This window comes from Leucopleurus acutus (assembly GCF_964270905.1).
Source record: "Leucopleurus acutus genome assembly, chromosome: 7".
Lineage (NCBI taxonomy): Eukaryota > Metazoa > Chordata > Mammalia > Artiodactyla > Delphinidae > Leucopleurus > Leucopleurus acutus.
In genome coordinates, this window is record NC_139150.1 from 55,237,642 (window position 1) to 55,260,399 (window position 22,758).

Sequence of the window (22,758 nt, forward strand, 5' to 3'; positions counted from 1 at the left end):
CTTTAAAGTCCCTTTCCTTCTTTACTCCACTGCCTGAATTCTAGCATCTGCTTCCACTGGCCCTCATTAGCACTGTTGTTAGCCACCTGGTTTCCACATCCCTGGAAGGGTGGGGGAAGAAGGTTGTCTCTGGGAATTCGGATCTGTTTAATTTTGAATCTTAGTTCCGTGACCCAGCTGTCCTAAGTGTGAGCCCTGGAAACAGGAATATGTGGCCCTTGCCTCAGGGTTACCGTGAGCATAAAATAAGATGATCATGTACCTGAAAGAACTTTGGAAGACATGAATGCTGTGGGCTTATGTGTCAGGATAACGACATCTGTATTTTCCCACACAGGGTGGGCAGCTTCAGACCTCAGAAGGATAGCACCCTCCTGGTCCAAAGGGTATGAGACCTGGGACTGTTTGTCTAAGCTGCCTGTGGTCAAAAGTACATTCTGGACAGAAGAGGTGGTGATGTAACTGGGCTGTGTGTGTGTATTGAAAAATCCCTCTTTGCTCTTTCCTCATTTCGGGTTTGTCCTTTGAGTCAAGTCAAATATTTATCGAGCATTTCTGAGTACAAAAGTAGTGTATTAGAGACTTGTGAGGGATACAGAAGTAGAGCCCCTTTCCTTATGGAGTGTGCGGTCTCATCGAAGAGCAAGGACAGCATGAGTGTATACGAAGGGAGATGTGTGGTAAGTTCAAGTGCAGGCCACAGTCGGTGCTGCCTGGAGGATTTCAGGAGACGGGGGAACTCTGGGTTGAAGAATGAAGGCAGGCAGATCAGGCCGAAGGCTTTGAACACTTTGGTTGGTGGAGCTGGGGGTGGTGGTGTCGGTTTGGGGATGAACACCGAGCAGACTAGGGGGTCCAATCTCAAGATCTGGGAGGGCCCGGAGTTACTGGGAGATTCTCCCTAGCATGAGGAAGCTGGATCTTTTGTGGATGTTCAGGATGGGTCAGAAAGGGGAGCCAGATGCCAGTCAGATTCTTTGCTCAGTCTCTGAGCATATTGCTTCTGCAGCTCAAATGAAAATTAAATGTGTTATTGACAGGAATTTTCGAACAGTTGGGCGAGACTGGGCAGACTACACACCTTGTTTTCCCTGTTGGACTTGCTGCATGGGGTTTGGGTCAGAGTAGTGGGCAGATCACATGTTGTTACTTCTCTGTTTTTGGTAGCCCCTCGTCCCACATACGCAGCTGCCCCTTGACCGTACAGTGAACATCGGAAGTGCTTAGTACATACTTACTTTTTATTTGGTAGGTGGAATTGGGGAGAGCCAGTCTCTGTAACAAAGTCTAATTTTAGGTAATAGTTTCCACTTTCTCAAGCACCAGCCTTTTCATTTGAGTTGCTAATATCTTTCTCCTTTCCTTTCTGAGGGTGCCCTGTTGTAAAAGTGCTAATTACTAATATTCTGACCACAGGGTAGCAGTTGTGAGGAGCCTGTATCATCCATAAATAGAATCATCAACACTTAAGTAACTGAAAGTAGGCTCTTAAGTTAAACACAAAAACCTGTTTATACTTTTATAAACAGCCCCACTATGCTCTTTCACTAATGTTTTTCTGCCTTTCCTGTCAGCCTACCAGGGAGTGGATTGGGTCACACAGGGGCCCAGGTCAGTCCCAGTGTGGTGTCTGTTCTGGCCTTAGGTTCCTAAGAGAAAGACTCAATGGTTACAACAGTGGGGATGGTCAGAGAATACTTCAGAGGGAGCCTGGCTCATGCCTTACAGGGGGGCAATTGCCTTTACTTGTTCCAAAATTGAGGTGAACCATTTCTAGGGGAGGAGGGGTGGGTAGGCAGTCTAGAGCAGGGTTGACAGCTTTTATTTTATACTTTCCAAGTGTCTATGTTGTTTAGATGTTTTTCACCGCGGGCTTTTTATAACAATACAAAAAATTATATAACAATACAATAATAATAAATAAAAAGAATAATGTAAAAATTAAGTTATGGTACTACAAAGTTAAGTAATTAAATACAGGTGGAGAATAGAATGGATTAGAAGTCCCAGTTTGTTATGACAGTTCTACAAATACTCGCTAGCTTTATGACTGACTTTTCTCTGTTGTGGAGTCCAAGCAGAATGACACCCTTAACTCCAGGCTGCAGGTATTCGGTACGCGTATCACCTCAGATGGCAAACAGGATTGTGGATTCTGCAAGGAGCATCCTCAACAAGTTTATACCCGATATCTATATTTACACAGACCACATGAAAGGAGTCAACTCTGGGAGGTAAGTGTCTGTGCGTTTTTGGAGCCTAATCCCCTAGCCACCCTAGCCTTTGTCATACTCCTGGTCTGATTGAAGCTAAAGTTGCCAGCTCTGAGGTTGGGCAGCCATAGGAAGAATGATTCACAGCTTTTTTCCTTCCAACTTACCGCCATTGTCAGCAACAGGCATCTTTTGAGCACCTATCACATGGAAAGCGTCACGGTGCCCAGTGCTGGGTGATGAGGGGTTGAGACGCCAGCCTAGGGGAATTAAAGCCCAGCTATTAATAAACAGTGCCGCAAGCTTTAAATCCCATCTGTCCTCTGTTCCCACAAAAAATTAAAGTAAACAAGTTCTTCCATCCTGTGTGAATAACAGTTTAGGGGAAAAAATCCTTTGTTGGTTTAAGTGCCAGTCAGCTTCTCTCTCCATCAAGGGGAAAAACACCCCTAGAGCCAAAGAAAGTTGTTATTGCAGATTTGAGTTTGGTTTAGTTAGAGCCTTTGCAGAAGACCTTACTTTAGAAAATAAAAAGTTAATGATGATCTGTGTAATGAAAATATCTGTTTTAGGCTTTGGTTGTATATTTAGAAACCAGCGAGTTAGGGAAGCAATTAAAACCTAATTTTTTATTATGAAAATGTTAAGTATACAGAAAAGTTGAAAGGATAATACAGCGAACACTTGTATATTCCTACTACTTGTAGTTAACAATGAATATTTTGCCAAATTTGCTTTCCTTGTGCGTGGGTTTTCTTTGTTTTTGCCTAACCATTTCGACGTGAATGACAGTATCTTTACACTTTGAATCTGAAGTTTTCAGGTTGTGTCTTCTAAAAATAAGAACATCAGAGACTGACTGTTGTGGGATAAAAAATCAGTTTTTTCCTAAGTTGTACCACAGCTCATCCTTTTTCATAGCTCTTCTGTCTGAGCTTTCTTTAACTTCAGGAAAAGAAGGAAAAAGAGGGTAAAGGAGGGGTGAGTGTGTTATGGGATCTCAGACCTTCATGAAGCCCAAGGGAAAGATGCAGGTGACTCTTCAGAAATGCAGCAGTGGCTCATAGTCCAGAGCAACAGAGGTGGTGATGTCAGAGGTTAGAGTTGGGAAAGGGTTTGTGTGCAGAGCTGGCCCTTTTTCTGGGAGTTGGAAACATCAGTGATGGTCCCAAACCTTTGGTGTATTGCTCAAATACCATCAGTGTTTTCCTCATTCATAATGTGGGAGTGATAACAACTGCATCCCTAGGTTACTGTAAAGATGAAAAGGTCACATATGTAAGCCACCAGTGCAATGCCTGGCACATAGTAGGTGCAGCAGAAATGGTAGCTGCTAATGCCGTTATTTCCTTTCTCTTCTCTTCTTGGCCACAGGCCTGGAACTATGTGTCAGCTGTTTTCTGGGGAGAGGGGATTACGAGGGATGGGGGAGGATAGGTAGCGGTAGCAGCTGTCTGAATGGCCTGACTCGATAGTGCCTTGTCGTCCGGCCTCTCACTCTACACAGAAGCAGAGCAGACCTGAAGGCCATGCTGCCTCCAGCTAGAGTGTGGCTTTTTATAATGCCATCGACTCAGCGGACCCTAGTGCTGGTCAAGGCTCACACGTGGATGGAGATGTGGGCATAATGTAGCCTTGTGTTATCAACTCCAAGCTCCACTTTAAAATTTACCTCTAAAACCAATGCATGATGTTAAGTTTGTGTTCCGTTTTCTAAATCTCAAGCTACAGTTGACTAACGGTGATCTTCCTTCTCCATTACGAAATTATAAAGTCATGGGTAGGTATTCTCTTCTAATTCAGTGAAGTATCCACATAAGTTAGGCTTATTGAAGTCTGGGAGTGAGAGTTATGTGTGGCCATGGCCTGGAACCTTGGTGGCCAGCAATTTTTGGTGGGCTGTGCCAGCTCTTTGTCCAGTGCACATTTGTCCAGTGTGGTCCCATTTTGATTCTTACAGTCATAACTTTTTGAAAAATCTAGTCCCTCACCAGTTGGAAAGTTTTGGAGGCTGTCATTTGCAAACTGTACCAATGTGCATCTTCAGTGAGGTCACTGGTGATCAACTACATTGTCAGCATAACTTGAAATAGGCCTGATAATACACATACCCCAAATTGGGGGGCGGGGTGGGGATTGGTGTAGAGTACATAGAGCTTAATATGTTATTGTGTTGTTTTCTGTAAAACAAATACAATATCAAATGGAACGGTCTTGATTAAATATGAAGTTCACTGCAATAAGTACACACGCCTCAAAAATTTCACATGGATGGAAAAGTTTAGAAGTTCTTAGGAAATGCATGTAAGTGGGTTAGAGCAGTGATGGTGGCTTATCTCCCTGCATTTTCTCCTCTTTATTTTGGCATGCCACTGCCTCTACTGATGAGCTGGGTGCCCAATCCCTCCTCCTGGTCAAGTGACTCATCAGCAACTTGAGATTGTGCTTTAAATGTCCCATGATGATGCTTGGTGGTACGGTGTTAGATTGTAAGTGTGACTCAGAGTGCCCTGGAACCGGCATTCTCACTGCACCCTCTTGCCTTGGCAGGTGTTATTAATCCTTGGCTACATAGACAATCACTTTTTTTAAAAGAAATTAAGGCCTGACCAGTATAGTTCCTCCCTATTGGAGCTCATATATAGTACATTTGAAACATAAATTTTATGCGTCGTTTTTCTGAAACAAATACTTTGGCTGGTTTTGTGCTAGATGCATAGAAAGTGCTTCATGAATATGTCTGTTGGATTGTGTTAAGGAGGCTTCATTAAAGCTGTATTGTGCTTGCATGTGGAGTGTACTGCTGGAAAGTAGGTACAGTCGGCCCTGGAACAACGCTAGGGTTAGGCGTGCTGACCTTCCCCGCAGTCAGAGGCCTGCGTGGGACTTAATGCCATTGACCCTCCACATCCTCGGATTCAACCAACTTAGGATCACGCAGTACTGTAGAACGTATTTAGTGAAAAAAGTCTGTAAGTGGACCTGTGCCGTTCAGACCCGTGTTGTTCAAGGGTCAGCTGTGTGTGTTTAAGAGGCACCGGGCAAGGTAGACGTGAGATGTCAAATCTGGAAATTTTGTGGAGAGATGCTTGTTTTTATTGTTTGTGGACTGATTTTGTTTTGCATCCAACTGGTTGTCACTAAGCCTCGTGAGAGCAGGGACTCCTGTGCTTACCATGGTGCCCCAGTTCCCGGGTCTGTGGAAGCTTTCCCCCAAATGTTTGTTGGATGTACACGTACGTGAGTCATTTGTGGTCCTGGACAGGAAGGGTGTTAAGGTCTGGCTGTTGGTGGTTGAAACACACGGGCGAGAGCATGGTGCTGGCTTGTTGATCATATTAAGTGAATTCTGAGTTAGAGATGTCCCTTGGGGACAAAAACATAAAAGTGTGCCTTCTCTAGGCCCTTTCTCCTCGTGTGGTATTTCTCATCACGGGGGAACAGCCTGCTGTCTCTCAAGGAGAGCTATAATCAGATGGTCTCCAGGCTGCTTGTACTTCTGGGCTGGTTGTGACTGAGGGCTGAGCGAGTGCCGTGGTGGAGAACTTGCGAGGGCTTTGGAGTCTGGAAGATCTGTGTTTGAAGCGCATCTCAGTCTCTTTCTAGCTGTATGGACTTGGTGCAGGTTGCTTGATTTGTCCATTTCCTCAGTTGTAAGGTGGGAATGGTATTATTTACTCTGCAGAATAGTGTCGAGCCCCTACCTCAGAAACTAGGGCCTCTATATGTTGACTGTTACAAACTCTCACAGCAGGATGTTTTACAATGTAGTGAGTGGGGAAAGGTAAGGGAGAGCTAGGGGAAGGGAGGGCTGAAAAGAAAAGCAATGCAAAATTTGCATCACCTTTGGTTCTGTCACGTGTGTGCCCTCGCTGCGTCATGTATATGTCCAGTGTGAGCTGGGAGGGACTCTAATAAGACCTGATGTGACCAGACAGAATGCCATCAAAAAGATGTTTGTCTTCTCTTTTTACTGGTGAATGTGAACCCCACTTCGTATGCTACTCAGTGTCTGTGCCTTTGAATCCCCAGGTCTCCGGGCTTTGGACTGTGGCTGGTCGCTGAGACCACCAACGGCACCTTCCTCAGTGCTGAACTTGTCTCCAACCACCAGGGCCAGGGGGCAGCGGTGCTTCCCGAGGACCTCGGCAGGAACTGTGCCAAGCTGCTCCTCGAAGAAATCCATAGGGTATGTCCTCTGCTTCTGCAGGTCCGGGAGAGGAGCCATCAGGAAGCAGTTCTTTGTCTGTCACTTTTATTCATTAGCAACTTTCTTCCTCTTTTAAGGGCTTCAGTCAAGGAGTTAGCCTCTTCCTACCCTTTAGACAGTTTAGCATTAACTAGCTTAATGGATTGGCTAAACTAGTCAGTGAGCAGAGGCCCAGCCCCACTGGTTTGTTACATATGGCAGGTAAGTTTTTTTTTATATATAAATTTATTTATTTTAAATGTTTGGCTGTGTTGGGTCTTCGTTGCTGCACGTGGGCTTTCTCTAGTTGCGGCGAGCGGGGGCTGCTCTTCGTTGCCGTGCCCAGCCTTCTCATTGCAGTGGCTTCTCTTGTTGCGGAGCACAGGCTCTAGGTGCATGGGCTTCAGTAGTTGTGGCACGTGGGCTCAGTAGTTGTGGCTCGTGGACGCCAGAGCGCAGGCTCAATAGTTGTGGCGCACAGGCTTAGTTGCTCCGCGGCATGTGGGATCTTCCCGGACCAGGGATCGAACCCGTGTCCCCTGCATTGGCAGGCGGATTCTTAACCACTGCACCACCAGGGAAGTCCTGGCAGGTAAGTTTTAATGATCGGGAGGGCAGAGAACTGGAACAGAGTCATACAGGAGAGAGAAGGCGAAAAATGAAGCAGGTTAGGCAGTGATTGGCCAATTGAAGAGCACACATCCCCTGGAGCAAAGCAGGGACCTTCTCTCAGCCCCGTGTCGTTGCCATAGGGGGATGGGGGCTCATTCTTTTCAGATTTTTCAAGAGAAGCTGGAAACCTGGATTTGTGTGTGACATTTAATTCAGATAGAAAACAGTGTCAACAGGCTCGATTTTGTAGGGTGCTTGGGAGCACATAGAAGAGTGTCTAGGGAAGGCCAGCCTGTGTCAGAGCACAGTAGGGGCTTGGGAAGAGGGGACAAAGAAAAGATGACATGATGCTGAGGACAAGACTGCACTGATTACCATTTTGCTTCTGCTGCCCTACTGGTGGGACACGGCGTAGACCAGTCTGGCCAAGCCTGTCCCCTCAGTTGCTACAATCCTTTTTCTCTGTTGATCCATAAGAGCAACATGCACATATGTACACACACACTTTACTCTGTTTCCCAGGGACAGCTGAGGCGACCCAAAATAAGCAAGGAGGAAATGGGAAGAGAAGGAAAGATGATGGCAGGAGAAATAAGATAAGCTGCCTGAAAATTCATTCTTTAAGATCCCGTATACTTGGTTAGAGGAGCGTCACAAACCTGTCTCCAAGATTTCTGTTAGTCTGCATCTCAGGAAGGTGAAACCTTTTCCTTGACATGCAGAATCCAGGACAGGCTCCAGGGATGTTCAGTCCTCTGCTGTGGATGCACACTGGGGCCCCCATTCTTAAACTGAGCACCAACAAGAACTATACACTCATCTCTTGGTGTCCACAGGTGATTGGTTCCAGGACCCCTCCTCCCCCCAGTGGATACCAAAATCCCTGGATGCTCAAGTCTGTGTTTCATTACTCTCCCCCCCTCCACCCCCAGGTAGCCACAGGTTCTGTATCCGCTGATTCAGTCATCTGAAATTGAAAATCAATCTGTGGTTGGTTGAAACTGTGGATGTGGAGGGCTGACTGTACTCTGGGTGATTCGCTATTGGATGGTGTAGAGTGTTTGTAAATTGTCTTTTTTCTCCAGCTGAAGAGCTGAAGAGCCTTTCATCTCTGTACTATCTGTGTATTTATTCTCAGTTATTAGACATCTCTGTGGTTCTTTCCTGAAGTGTTCTAGGAAGTTTTGCTCTGTTTAAAGTCGCAAAAATCACACGTGAGCCCAGTGAAATAAAATCAGTAAGGCTGGTACAGTGGTGATTTTGTTCTTTAATTCTTCCTTTTGCCACTGTAATTTATTAATCAGTGTGGCAAGGTGATGCCTGGGTCATGGGTATTGATCCCTGCACAGGCCTCACTAAGGAAAACAGCTTATTGCCACAGTCTACTCCCCTGATCAAAGTCAGCATTTTTGAAAATATCTCATTGGTCACAAGGTGGAGCAAGTAGGAATGAACTGTTTCAAAGTTCATTAAAATTTCCAGCTTATTTAGTGTCTGTCTAATTAAATGGAAGACAAAGGACCTATAACTGTGACCTCAGTAGAGGGACCTCATTCCCTCTACTCACCATTCAGCTAGGAAATAGTGGAGGAAGGAAATAGTCTATCACAAGAAATCCCTCTGAGCGAGGACATATGTTCTAATAATTCTTGAGCAGTCAAGATCTGGCCTCAGCTTTTTCAATGCAAAGTCTTTCCAATGTTTGATGCTAAATTTAGTGATTTTTGAAAGATGGATAGTAACTAAAATTTGGGAGTAAATGGAGTAAATGACCAAGAGGTCGCCGTGCCAGTTACTCAGTTCAGGAAGTTTGTCATCTAGATATTTGTGAAGAAAGACTGCTGGAGACACATGTGGGTCCCTCAGCTGCTATTGACTCATGCAGGTTTCCTTGCCTTGGTCCTGGGGTGGCCGGCAGGCCTTCTCTCTGACTGTGGGGACACATCCCTCTCTTTCCAGTGGACCTGGGGGATTTGGATGTATCCCATTACAGGATAGCCCAGTGGGAGCCCCCGGACACAGCTGGAATATGGGTTTTATCTCCGTAAACGGCAGAGTAAAAGCCTCAGGGTGAAAGCACAGTCCACCAGTCCCCAAGAGCAAAAACATGCAATCTGGATTAGGTTATTTTATTTTACTTTTTCTTTACTCTAGTTAAGTTCTGCTTTAAACCGTTCAGTAGTGGCTGGACTGAGTTTTTTGTTTTAAGTCATTAAGAAAACTTCTTTTGTGTGTGTCTATGATCTTTAATTGCTAAAAGGATGAAAATGCATGCAGTTTTTATAATAATTCTTTGTAAGTCTGTGATGTGACATGGTTTAAATAAGTAGTAAAAATCCATCCCCTTTGGTACCGTTTATTTATGCCAAAGTTTTAATCCTCTGATCTAATTCCTCTTGTTCCATTTTTGTCTCATCAGTTACCAAGCCCTCTTGATTCTGTCCCAGGCTTTCTGGAACTGCCCTTTCCTGTCCTTCTCTCTGCCCCCATCTACCACCCTCCTCCCTTCCGTTCCCCCCTCCCCCGATATAGGTACTGGCTCTCCCTACTTGCAGAGGGGAAATCCTTTCCATACCCTCTCCAGCATCCTCTTCAGCCTAAATCTCCCCCTAAAGCTGCGATCTGATCTTGGTACTCCTGTGCTCGGAGACCTTCACCAGCTTCTCACTTCCCCAGGATAGAGTCAAAACCCGTGGCCCAGTTAGAAAAGCCCCACCTCAGTCTGCCTACTCCACCTTATCCCTGCAGTTCCGCATACTTCTCCGCAGAGAGCAGACAGCCAGTCTCAGGCTGGCCTCCTGGCTGGTCCTTGCCGGCCCTGGGTTGTATCTCCCCCTTCCTCCTGCTCTTCCTCCCTCTCCAAACCCTGACCATCGCTCCAGGGCCAGCTCAAGTCCCCACCTCCCCAAAGCCTCCCTCTGGTGCCAGGGGAGTGACAACCCCTCTCGCACCACCTTGGCAGTCCCGGTGCCCACAGCCCCCAGCTGCCGCGTAACTTCGTCTTCACCTTCACTTGTTACTGGTTCCTGCTCATATTTTGTCTTTGTAATGAGATTGAAGCTACTTTGCACAAGGCTTGTGTCCTGCTGTCCGGGCGGCCCCACCACTTCCTCTGTTGTATCCTGTACACAGACCCTAATATATTTACTGCAGTAAAATCTTGGTTCAGTACATAATAAAAATCAATTGAGGGCTTCCCTGGTGGCACAGTGGTTGAGAGTCCGCCTGCCGATGCAGGGGACACGGGTTCGTGCCCCGGTCCGGGAGGATCCCACATGCCGCGGAGCGGCTGGGCCCGTGAGCCATGGCCACTGAGCCTGCGCGTCCGCAGCCTGTGCTCCGCAACGGGAGAGGCCACAACAGTGAGAGGCCCGCGTACCGCCAAAAAAAAAAAAAAAAAAATCAATTGAGAATAGCAGAATAACAACATAGTGCTAGGAAGCGGAGACTGAAGAGAACAGTTTAATTTTAGGCAGTCTTATGAAAAGGAGCAAGTTCTGTAAAACAAATAGTTTTGTTAAATCTTCTTATATTAATATATTTTGTTATATATTCTTTTATTCTCCATGGATCAGGTTTTCCGTTTAGATGGAAATATATGTGCTGGAACTCCTCTCGTCCTAAAATTTGCTAAATGAGATAAATATTGTCCTTTATTAACTCAGGTAGATGAGGAAGAGCAGTAGGTTTCATAAAGGCTGGCAGTAGGATCCACTTCTGATTTTCCTACTCCATTGTCCTCAGTGAAGTCTAACAGCAGAGAATGAGTGTCTGTACCTGAGAATCAATTTATTCCCTACCCTACATGCATTAAAAAAGGAGAGAGGTGTACCCACGTAAGCAGCAGCGGGTGACCACTTATCCCATTCCAAGTCTGGGAGAGTGTAGCCTTGAACAGTGATGTGCCATGGTTAGAAACTGGATTTCTTGTTGTGAAATATGCAAAGTATGTAGACATTCAAGGTCATCCTGCTTTCAGTACGTACAGTGTAAATTTAAGTTGTTGTAAATAAAGTTATCCCAGAGAGGATGATCTGAAATAAAGACATTCTTCAAGGCACAAATGGAAGCAGCAGTAATGCCTGCATCCAGCAGAAGCAAAATGGCTGAAGTGGTTGAAAAATTCGAGAATGAAAGAAGAAAGGCAGCCAAAGCAGTTGTACTTCAGGAGGAAGTTTTTGAAGAGAATTTTGTCCTGCTTATTGATTTGGAAGAACAGGGAAAATGGGGGAACATAATGCATAAATAATAAGAATGGAGGGATCTGGTCTGAACAGTTCTCCAGTTCTAAGGCACACAGGAAGGGTTAAAGAGGGGAATCTAAAGTGACATGGCAGGCAGTTTCTGAATGTCATCGAATGTGTTGTAGGTAAGACCCTTGAAAGGGAAAGGTCCTCTCATGTCAGATTAGCTGTGGTGTTCTATGACAGATGAAATAAGTAGAAATGTCATTCACTTAACCCTTGGTTATTATGCATTGCCTATAAATGATTATGCTTTTTTGCTTTTATGTCCCGCTATGGCTTTAATTACGAAGGCAAAGTTTCATTTTTCACTAGATATACCTCGGTAAACTTAAATGTCTATTCATTCTGATAGTCTCAGCTCTTACAGTTGTTTTGATTAACTGTTAGTTTAACCCCCTACAGTTACTTGATATGAGGATAACTCTTTAAAAGACACTTATTCTGTTTTATTATTGCTTGAATTTTGCTGTCTGCTCTTCTGTGGTTCTGATACTCTGGGCATCTGTGTCTGTTTTTTTTTTTTTTTTCCCTCTGTTTTGTTGGTTTCCCATTATCTGGTTTGGTACAATGATTAATCCTTAAAGTGTTTGTGTTTACAGGGTGGATGTGTGGACTCGACCAACCAAAGCCTGGCTCTGTTACTCATGACCCTTGGACAGCAGGATGTTTCCAAAGTCCTTCTCGGACCACTCTCTCCCTACACGTGAGTTGTTTTCTTTCAGCCCCCTTATGCTGTCCAGTTTAATCCTCCAGTCGAACAAAATGATGAGCACTATCCTGTTCCCACCTGATTATGCTGATCCTTAAATGCGCTGGAGGTTGTGGCTTTCATCTGGCGTTTAACAAGGATTTTGCTTTCCTTTCTTTCCTGCAGTTTCTTCCTTCCCATCTGTCATTTCTGTGTCATTAAAACTGCGTGATCTATACTAGACAGTTCTGTCTGTGCTTTAGATATTGTTTCCATTTTGGAGGTAAACTCCTGCTTCTGTTATAGCTTGGGTTTTATTGTTAGTTTTTAAAAATCCCTCTTTTTCCTAGCTTTAGCAAAAAGGACTGCCTTTTTGTCCAAGAGGCAAAGTCCATAGTAACACCACTGGACTAGGAGGGAAATGCAGAGGTGAGTTTGAGGCCATGAGATGTTATCAGAGGTTGACTGTTGGGGTATTAAAGCAGGCATTCTCCAAAAAAGAGCAGGTCCTCAGAAGACTTGAATTCTAAACAGCACAGTGAAAGAAGCACTCCTGTTGATAGTCAGTGAGGTTGCTGTGAAACAGCCTGTTTGAGCACTGACATCTCTGTACATGTGTCTATATACTTGAAGATCATTCTGTGGCCACCTGTGGGTGGGAAGCTGGTGGGGGGAATGGGCCTTGGGTTCGAGGAAATATTCAGGTAGATATGAGACTGAACTGTCCTTTTTCGGTTATCATGGTACCGATGCTGTATATCTGAAAGGTACAGTACTGTGATAACTGAAGAATGGTGGTGCCATCACATTGAGAAAGGGGCGGGCACTGTAGAGGGGGCAGTGTACCATTGGACCCGGGAGTTGGGAGTGTAGAGACCAGGAGATCCTTTTGGAGGCTTTTTTTTTTTTTTTTTCTGTAAGTTGGTGGTGGAAGGCTTTTTGGAACAAGGAAATGGAAGAGAATACGTTGTTAGCATTGCGGGAAGACTGAAAGCAGGAAACTGTTGAGGACCACACTATCTCCCGATAACTTGTGTAAAGTATTTCACAGGACAGGAAACCTGAAATTGAGTAATCCTAAGTGGCATGCTGACATCAGGAATCAACATTGCCCAGAGAGACTTTGTAGTTAAGGCACTTGGAGAGGAGGTGAGGGCTGGGTGCACAGCACCTTAAGTGTAGAGATTGGCTTCCCAGCGAGTTTGCTGCAAGTGGCTGACAGCCGTGTGGCCGCCACAGTACCCTTCACCCTCTTAGCTGGTCTCATGGCTGCTGCTTTCCCAGCCTTGGCTTCAGGGCAGCAGAAGGCCTGGCTGCTCGGGCAGCATGAGGCGGTGTCTAGAAATGTGTGTGGTCGTGGGGCATGGGGTTTGGCAGAACATTATGTGAAAAATGGAATGTATATTTTTATTTTTCCTTGACACTTTTTTTTTTTTTTTTTGCTTTTAGAGTTTTTTTTCAGTTTGGCTACAGGGCCTTGTATAATCTTTTTAAGTCAGCAAACTCTGTGGAGACCATCAAGATGTGACTGGACATTTTTAAAAGTTCCTGTGTCCTTGACACACCCCCTCACCAAACATTAATTGCAGTGTCTTGTCTTCCAGAAACCTTGCCTAAAATTACACATCTCCTGGGAAAACAAAGTGGTCTGCTCTGAATGGAGCTTTACAGGAGTGGGACAAATTACAAAATTTTGTGTTTTGAGCCCTGGGGCTGGGACTTGCAGGACAGTCTTCCTCTGGATTACCTGCCCGCCCAGGGCTTCCTGCAAGAGGGGCGGCCAGGGGCTTGGAAAGGGCAGCCTCCCTTCTTTCAGTAAGCTAGCGCAAGGGAGGAGGAGGGAGTTTCTTTTTGAAAGCTGTATCTATTTGGGACCCTTCTTGCCCTTAATCATTGTGGAAAGCTCTAGAAGCCCAAAGAGATGAAGGGCAAAGGCGGGAAGAAATAGGCGTGCTCCAGGACAGGCAAAATTATCATCGTGCGTTTGCATACAGTTAAGGGTAAAAAGGACAGAATCCACAGTCAGGATGATCATGGTGAGGGAACAGCTTATCCTAGTTGGATTCAAGAGCTTTGGAGACCATAATATCACACGTATTTTTATGTGCAATTAAAATCATAAAAATCTGCTTTCTGTAACCTCAGATTTCTAAAGAAAACCAGAAGCAAGACCCTCCTTGGTTTAAAGAAATGTATTTTTTCTGGCAGTTTGCATGTTTTGATTTGTATAAATAGCTTTTTAAATGTCTATTTACAGAGCACTGGGATTAAGCAGGATAGTGTTTTCTAGCAGTGTTGCTTTCAAACCCTTTCTGGAAAATAAGGGTCTTTCTGTTTTTCCCCTTTCCTCTTCTCTCTGTTTTACTGCAGGACGTGGCTGGTAATGGTTTTCTGTGTTCCTTGAGAAAGTAAGTCTATATGTGTGAAATTCTTTGGGAAGGCCAGAGAGGTTTTCTTTCAGTAGAATAAAATAGTATTGGGTAACATGCTGGTATGTGGAGAATCTGTTTCTTTTCAATTTGCGGAGTTTTAGGTGGTTTACAGGTAGTGATGGTGGTTCTACTTTCCCCTGAAAAAGCTTAATTTTACAGTTTAAGGATGATGTATACTTTATTTGAAAGTAGGAGTATATATCAACAAGTGTCTTAATTAGCACTTTCAGAAATTGTTTATGATCAGAGACTGCGGTGACCGGAACTTTCTGCATTCTGCCAGTGCACAGGTATTGGAGTCCAGCCTATCTGGATTTCAGTTCTGGCTCTACCTTGCAGCACTGGGAGACCATGGACAAAGGTCTTTGGCATCTCCGAGCCTCAGTTTCATCCACAGAGAAAGTGAATGGTCCTGAAGTCATGGGCTTGTGAAGGTGGAGCGAGGCTTAAATGCGGTCGGGCACTTAGCTCTCCCAGCAGCGCGGTGTGCCTGGCAGAGCTCCATCAGTGCTGGGCACACACGGACATCCAGTCTCCTGTGAAGTTCACTTTGAACACCAGGAGGCCTGGTAAACTTGCTTTGGGTAACCTCAGGCCTGAAGTCGGCTGTAAATCGTCTGCTCATCTATCTAAATCTGTATCCACTAATTTTTATTTTTCTTAAAGATTTTTAAAATTTTTATTTATTGTTTTTTAAAATTTTTGGCTGTGTTGGGTCTTCGTAGCTGCACGCGGGCTTTCTCTAGCTGCAGCGAGCAGGGGCTAGTCTTTGTCGCAGCGCGTGGGCTTCTCATTGCGGTGGCTTCTCTTGTTGTGGAGCACAGGCTCTAGGCCCACAGGCTTCAGTAGTTGTGGCTCGCGGGCTCTAGAGTGCAGGCTCAGTAGTTGTGGCGCACGGGCTTAGTTGCCCCACGGCATGTGGGATCTTCCCGGACCAGGGCTTGAAGCCGTGTCCCCTGCATTGGCAGGCAGATTCTTAATCACTGCGCCGCTGGGGAAGTCCCTGTATCCACTAATTTTTAAATTTATGACTAACTTCCTGCAGTTACATTACTAAACAAACTACACACATCTTATTTACTGTTCCTGAGAATTCTGTAAGTGGATGTTTATTTAACAACACTTAACAGTGTTCGCTGTGGGCCAGATGTTGTTTTACGTACTTTACAAACACGAACTCTTTCAGGTTTCATGATAACCCCACAAGGGTGGTAAAGTTGTGAAGGCAGGTACACTCCATTTTACTGGTCAGCGGATTGAGACACAGAGTGGTCAAGTCGTGTGCCCAGGGTCACACAGTCAGCACCTGGGGTTCGGACTCTGACGTCTCATCCAGAGTGCACGCTTCCCTGACCCACTGTGCTGTTTAGTAAAAGCTGGGATTTCACACATGTTATTGGACTCCAGGCATCTCCCTGCCTGAGCCCAGGGTGCCCTGCTGTATCTTTTCAGAATCCTCGTTTCAAATTGTCATAAAATGATCTCCTTCTGTCTTTCATTGGAAGTCTAAAATAAACTACGTCACTTTGTTTTATTCTAGTTTTAATAAATGACCTCTTTTCACTTTTGTGACGTGCTGGGGAGCGAGAGCCCAGGGTCCTTGTCAAACGCGGACTGATCGGGGTAGTTGGCTCACCCAGTGTGTAGCACAGTGATGTGAAGATCAATGAGATGCTGCTCTTTGGGTTCAGTTGCCCAACTCCTCTCTGGGAGCAAGCACAGCACACGCCACCTTACATCTGGGAGATGGTTTAAATGCTGCAAAGCCCAGTCTCCTTTATTATGCTCTTTGAGCCGCAGGACATATTTGGCATATGGTAAAACAAGTGATATCCTTACTTTTCAGATGACAAAGAGGTCAGTCACCTGCTCATAGTGAGTTCTTGGCTGAACTTGGCCTGGTATCCATGTCTCCTGAGAGTGCAGCCAGCCTGGCTCTCTCTTTCCTGCTGCCTTTATAACGGAGTTTAATAACTTTATTCCTGGAGCAGAGGTCAGCTGGTCTTTGGGAAAACAGCTCTTCGGCAGAAAAAGTACCACCGATGTATTTAAAAGATGCCGTGTCGTGACTACAGGGAGCCCTGTTGAGCAGATTCTCTTCCCACCCCCAGATCTTCCATCCCCTCAATTTGCAGAGCAACTCCTTAGATCTGAGAAGTAGGTGACCCCAGTGTCCAGGTGGGTTGGTGGAGCAGGAGGCGGGGCCCGCTATCATGGTTTGTTGTTGTAGAGCCGCCAGAGAGAGCGCGTCGTGATCCCCGTCACCACCACGCTCTAGCAGGCTTCAGAGGGGGACCTGGTATGAGGGGCTGTATTTTAAGGGGCAGGGCCGGGCAACCTGGCAAGTTCCAGGCAGTTGGGATCCAATGGGCAGATGACTGTGAGCCCAGTGGCCTTCACCTGTTGACCAACAATGGTGGTGGGAACAACCCACTCTTGGAAAATACACAGGAAGAATTACCTTTGTGCTCCAGGATTCTCTGAAACCTGCTTGTCAGATGGACTGGAGGTGTTCAGGAAAAGGAGGTTGTTGGTGGTTTTCTGTTTTTTCATTTTTTAAAAGATAGAAATCACTTTGTTCTGGGGGAAGAAAGCTCACTAAGGATACTTCTCTTAAGTCAGGAGTCCCAGTTGCCTAAAAGGGTTAGTCTGAGAATCTTCCAGTCACACTGTTGCGGGTAGAGGAGCAGAGCTGCCCTCGGTGTCCCGGGGGTGCCTCTTCTGCCTGGCTCTGTGGCTGGGGAGCTGTGTCTAGAAAGTGTGGGTCTACTGTATGGTGTTTCGAAGAGAAAGAAAGGGGAGCGGTGCCGCGTGGGGCTGTGGAAAAGGACACGGACCGGCCCTGGACCTGACTTTGTTCAACTGCCTATAGATGTGGGTGAGTTTATTCTGTGTGGTTTTCATTTTCTTAAGGATACTGTTAGTATTTCATATCGCCTGAGGTTATTTCTCAGCTTCTGAGCATGGTTGCTTTACGCTATCCCAGCCACAGGAGACTTAGGGAGAATGGGGCTGGCGGTGGAGGGCATCATGAAATGTACCTTAACTCAGTCCTTACACAGTCTTCCTCAGACAGGCTGAAGGGTTGGCAGAACATTATGTAAAAAGTGGAACTGACTTTGCTTTTGCTAACGATTCCAAAGGCTACAAATACCCCAAAGCTGCAACTATGCAGACCTGCACACTCAAGCCTGTGTTTCTCCCCTCCTTCTCCAAGAGATCAGAGGCAGGCTGCGGCCTCTTAGGAATTCTGCCAGCTGGGGAAGGTGTCTGGTGTTTCCAGCACAGTTGAACGATTCAGGGTGAAGTATGAAGTAGGCTGGGGAGGCTCTGGAAGCAGAGCGTGCCTCGGGCCTGTATTAGAACCGAAGCAGCAGCGAGAGAGAACAGGCTGTTTCCTCCTTAGAATGCAGACAAGTGGGTGAGATGGCTGGCTTTTTCTGCGTTGCTGCCAGCCGGAAGCTATGCCCACAGATGTGGACTGTTTATCTATGGTTTTTTTTGATGTGTTTGTTTTCTTTCTTTCCTAGGGCAGGGTTAGGGAGGTTTGAGGCTGGGACAGAGCAAAAACCTGAAAATTTCAATTGGTTAGTAAAATGAGAAAGCCAGCAGGGGAAGAATTGACTTCCCTTAATTGCTAAGAATGTTGAAGTCATTTCTCAGAAGTATCCCTGGGGCTTCCCTGGTGGCGCAGTGGTTGAGAGTCCGCCTGCCAATGCAGGGGACACGGGTTTGTGCCCCGGTCTGGGAAGATCCCACATACTGTGGAGCGGCTAGGCCCGTGAGCCGTGGCTGCTGAGCCTGCGCGTCTGGAGCCTGTGCTCCGCAACGGGAGAGGCCAGAGCAGTGAGAGGCCCGTGTACCGCAAAAAAAAAAAAAAAAAAAAAAAAAGTATCCCTAAACCCTAACCTCCACATTCTGTTGGGTGCCCCATTCCTGAGTGCCTTATATATAGTGCCTAGCAGGTGTAATGGGTTAAGGTCATTGCCCTGGAGGTGCTTATATAATTTACCAAGAGCGGGGCCAGGGCAATTGTGAGACACTTACACATGAGCATTTCATTAGACTCCATAAGCAGAGCCAAGAATGCTATGGAAACCCAGAGGGGTTACTGGCTAGAGAAGGCTTCGTAGAATAGGTGGCAAATGGGACGTTATTTTAAAGATGGAGATGAAGTAGCACAATCCAAGGTGGAAGAGAGAGCAAAGAAGTGAGGAATTTTTCTGTGAGCATGCAGCCATCACCGGGACTCCTACTGTCCAGGCTAGTTACTGTTCCATCTCTTAGCCCATCTCGGGCAGACAGGATGCGGAATTGTTCAGACTTTCTTTTCCCCTTTTTGCTTTTTCCTCCTTTGACTAGATTAACTAGGATAAAGGAACAGGAGAGGGTGGAAAATGCGTTGCAGTAGGCTTTATACTTAGTTTGGTATATACCGTGTGAGGACGGGAGCCATGTATCAGTTCTTTTTTTTTTTAACTTCACAAATAAAATAGTTATTTTAAACAACTTTATTGAGATATAATTCACATACCACACAGTTTACCTATTTAAAGTGTACAATTCAGTGGGTTTTTAGTATATTCACAAAGTTGTGTAAATGTAACCACAGTCTAATTTTAGAACATTTCCACCACCCCGGAAGGAAACCCTTTTGCCCATTCACAGGTGTTCCTGATTCCTCTCACTGCCCCCAGCCCTAGGCAACCCCTAATCTGCTTTCTGTCGCTATAATAGATTTGCCTGTTCTGTCCAATTCATATAGACTCAAACAATATGTGGTTCTTTGTGACTGGCTTGTTTCACTTAGCAGAATGTTTTCAGGGTCCATCCATATTGTAGCATGTATTAGTACTTCATTCCTTTTTATGGCTGAATAATATTCCATTGTACAGATAAACCATCTTTTGTTTATCCATTCATCAATTGATGGCCATTTGAGTTGTTTGTACTTTTTGACTGTTATGAATAATGCTCTTATGAACATTTATGTACAAGTTTTTGTGTGGATGTATGTTTTCATTTTTCTTGTGTATATACCTTAGGGTGGAATTGCTGGATCATATGGTAACTAACTCCTTCTGTAACATTTTGAGGAATTGCCAGACTGTTTTCCACAGTGGTGGTACCATTTTACATTTCTAGCAGCAGTGTTTGAGGGTTCCAATTTCTCCTCACCCACTCTTTTGTTATTATCTTTTTTTTTTTGATCATAGCCTTTCTGTTGGTTTTGATTTGTGTTTCCCTAGTAACTAATGATGTTGAGTATCTTTTCATGTGGTTATTGCTATGTGCATATCTTCTTTAGAGAAATGTCTATTCAGATCCTTTGCTCATTTTAAAATTAGGTTATTTGGTTTTTTATTATCGAGTTGTATGCGTTCTTTATATGTTCCAGATACCAGACCCTTATCAGATAAATGATTTGCAAATATTTTCTACCATTCTGGGGGTTGTCTTTCCACTTTCTTGATAATGTCCAGAAAAGATTTTAATTTTGATGAAGTTCAGTTAATCCATTTTTTCTTTTATCACTCTGCTTTTGATGCTGTATCTAAGAAATCATTGCTTCACCCAAGATCATGAAGATTTACTCCTGTGTTTTCTTCTTTGAGTTTCATAGCTTTAGCTCTTCCATGTAGGTCTTTGATCCATTTTGAGTTAATTTTTGTGTGTGATGTGAGTAAAGGGTCCAGCTTCATTCTTTTGCGTGTGAAGCACCATTTGTTGAGATTATTCTTTCCTCTTTGAATTATCTTGGCACCTTTTTGAAAATGAGTTGACCACAAGTGTGTGGGCTTATTTCTTGACTCTCAATTCTGTTCCATTGATCTGCATGTCAGGATCAGTATTTTGAAAGCTCCTCGGGTGATTCCATGTACATTCTGTGTGAGAACTGTTTTTATGGTTTGATTGGGAGGCAGCACAACACAGGTTGCTGAACTACTTCATTAAAGACGTGCAGATCTCCTTAGGTAGGTTTATTCCTAGATATTTTATTCTTTTTGTTGCAATGGTAAATGGGAGTGTTTTCTTGAGTTCACTTTCAGATTTTTCATCATTAGTGGATAGGAATGCCAGAGATTTCTGTGCATTAATTTTATATCCTGCTACTTTACCAGATTCATTGATTAGCTCTAGTAGTTTTCTGGTAGCATATTTAGGATTCTCTATGTATAGTATCATGTCATCTGCAAACAGTGACAGCTTTACTTCTTCTTTTCCGATTTGGATTCCTTTTATTTCCTTTTCTTCTCTGATTGCTGTGACAAAGCGAGAGAGAGGCATGGACATATATACACTACCAAACGTAAGATAGATAGCTAGTGGGAAGCAGCCGCATAGCACAGGGAGATCAGCTCGGTGCTTTGTGACCGCCTGGAGGGGTGGGATAGGGAGGGTGGGAGGGAGGGAGACGCAGGAGGGAAGAGACATGGGAACATATGTATATGTATAATTGATTCACTTTGTTATAAAGCAGAAACTAACACACCGTTGTAAAGCAATTATACCCCAATAAAGATGTTAAAAAAAAAAGATATGCAGATCATCTGTTCTTAACTAAACCAGTGTTTCGCAAACTGGGCTGGTATGAATCACCAGGGAGGATTCTGGCCCCTGTGCCCTGCGGAGACACGGCTTGGTAAGGGGTGAGGAGGGGACATGTGGCCTGTGATTCTGGGCTCTTCCACATGGACACTTCCTCTCCTCCAGTTGCCAATTGATTGAAACCTTCAGGAATCTGCTTGTTAAATGAACTCTCCAGGTGAGTCGTATGGTCAGTCTCACTGGGTTGATGCCGAATCTGCTAGGCCAGACCAGTACCATGGTCCTTCCACGGAATTGCTGTTCCCAAGGTACTCTTGGGGTGAAGCCATCGCTCTGTCTTAAGGGAGATGACAAGAAAGAGCCCCTTGAACCTCCTCTGCATGTTTACTGTGAGCACTTCCCTGGCCACCTTATTTAGTATTGCCTTCAGCCATATACACACAAATATTTTATACCTACGTTTCCTTCTCATCTGCCTTGTTTACTTTATTTAAATTTCTGACTATGGAGGAAGTATATATATATTTCAAGGATATCGATTGAAAGCTTCATGAGAGAAGGGATTTTTGGTTGACTGCAATATCTCCAGCATGAAGAACAGTGCCTGGCACATAGTAGGCACTCAATAAATATTTGTTGAATGAATGAAAGGGCTGTCGAGATTGAACAATGGAGAGAGAGACTTCTCTCTTTCAGCATCAGCAGCAGTCACCCTGCTTGGTTTTAATCTCATGATACTGTGACTCATTAAAGCACGTGTTTCTCTCTCTGCATGAGCCTCTGAAGATTAATGCCATATTCATGTCCACTCTAATGCATGTGTAGGACTAACCTCTAACCTTTTCCTTTCTTTTTTTTAATTTAATTTGTCTTACGTTGTGTGCATCTCTGCAAGCTGTTTAAAATCATCTTTGGAATCTGGCAGGCTGTAAATAAATGCTGTTTAATCAGCATTGATAGAAGTTCTTAATTTCAGTTATTCCTCCTGATCTGGGAAATTAAAAGCTTCAGCTCTAGGCTGGAGAAGAATTTTTTAAAAGCCGAATTCCTCTTTCATTTCTCCCTCCCTTTTTTAAATTTTTATTTTTATTTTTTAGGATAGAATTTTTGCGGCATTTGAAGAGCTTTTTCCAGATTATGTTTAAAATTGAAACCAAGCCATGTGGTGAAGAACTCAAGGGAGGGGATAAAGTGCTGATGACTTGTGTTGGCATTGGCTTCTCCAACCTCAGCAAGACCCTCAAGTGACACTGTCACAAGATGAAAGGCCCCAAGGCCTCTGGACACAGCAGAAGCTGCCAAGGAACCAAAGGGACCAAGTTCATCCAGGACAGGATGGCCTCTTATATTAAGGACTTAAAAAATTTTCCATTTAAAAACCATCAGCATATCCGAATAAAAGATGTTTCTCTATCTTGTGGTTTCCAGCCATTTCTCCAGGGCAGACATTCCTCAGGAGGCCCATTCTTGATGGGAACTCCCTTGGCTTACCTGGATGAAGAGTGTGCCTTCAGGATACAGTCGTGCTGCTAGAACAACATCACAGCTGCATTTCAGCAATGCTTCCTCAGCCCACATCCCCAGGCTTCTGCCATATGGCTATTTTTCCAGACCTGTGGAGTTACTGTTCATTCTGCAAGGACTGACCTCTCTGAACCTTGGTTTCTGTGTAGGGATTAAATGAGATAATATGGGTGGAAGCCCTTTATGAGTAGTGCAGTGTGATGCAAATGTCAGAAATTGGTGTAGTAGACTATTTTATCCCTTGTCTTCTGAGTGGACTGCTATCTTGGAGACATACTGCTCCCCATCTGGTTCATTGTATGTG

The 22,758-nt window shown here is 44.7% G+C and overlaps 1 protein-coding gene across 3 annotated transcripts in view; it reads left to right on the plus strand.

The window, feature by feature from the left end:
- The window catches only part of RCL1 (RNA terminal phosphate cyclase like 1), a 56,707-nt gene extending 34,364 nt beyond the window's left edge, over positions 1-22,343 (plus strand). Inside the window, exons 1-5 of one of the 3 annotated variants that reach the window (XM_082842542.1) lie at positions 540-680; positions 2,073-2,234; positions 6,246-6,402; positions 11,861-11,964; positions 22,028-22,343. In XM_082842542.1, the coding sequence (XP_082698668.1) occupies positions 2,083-2,234; positions 6,246-6,402; positions 11,861-11,964; positions 22,028-22,178 (564 nt within the window). In that variant the 5' untranslated portion in view covers positions 540-680; positions 2,073-2,082 and the 3' untranslated portion in view covers positions 22,179-22,343. Of the gene's footprint in view, positions 1-539; positions 681-1,167; positions 2,235-6,245; positions 6,403-11,860; positions 11,965-22,027 lie in introns of those variants that run through there. The other 2 variants (XM_082842541.1, XM_082842540.1) reach the window with 2 other exon arrangements.
- The last annotated feature ends 415 nt before the right edge of the window (positions 22,344-22,758 follow it).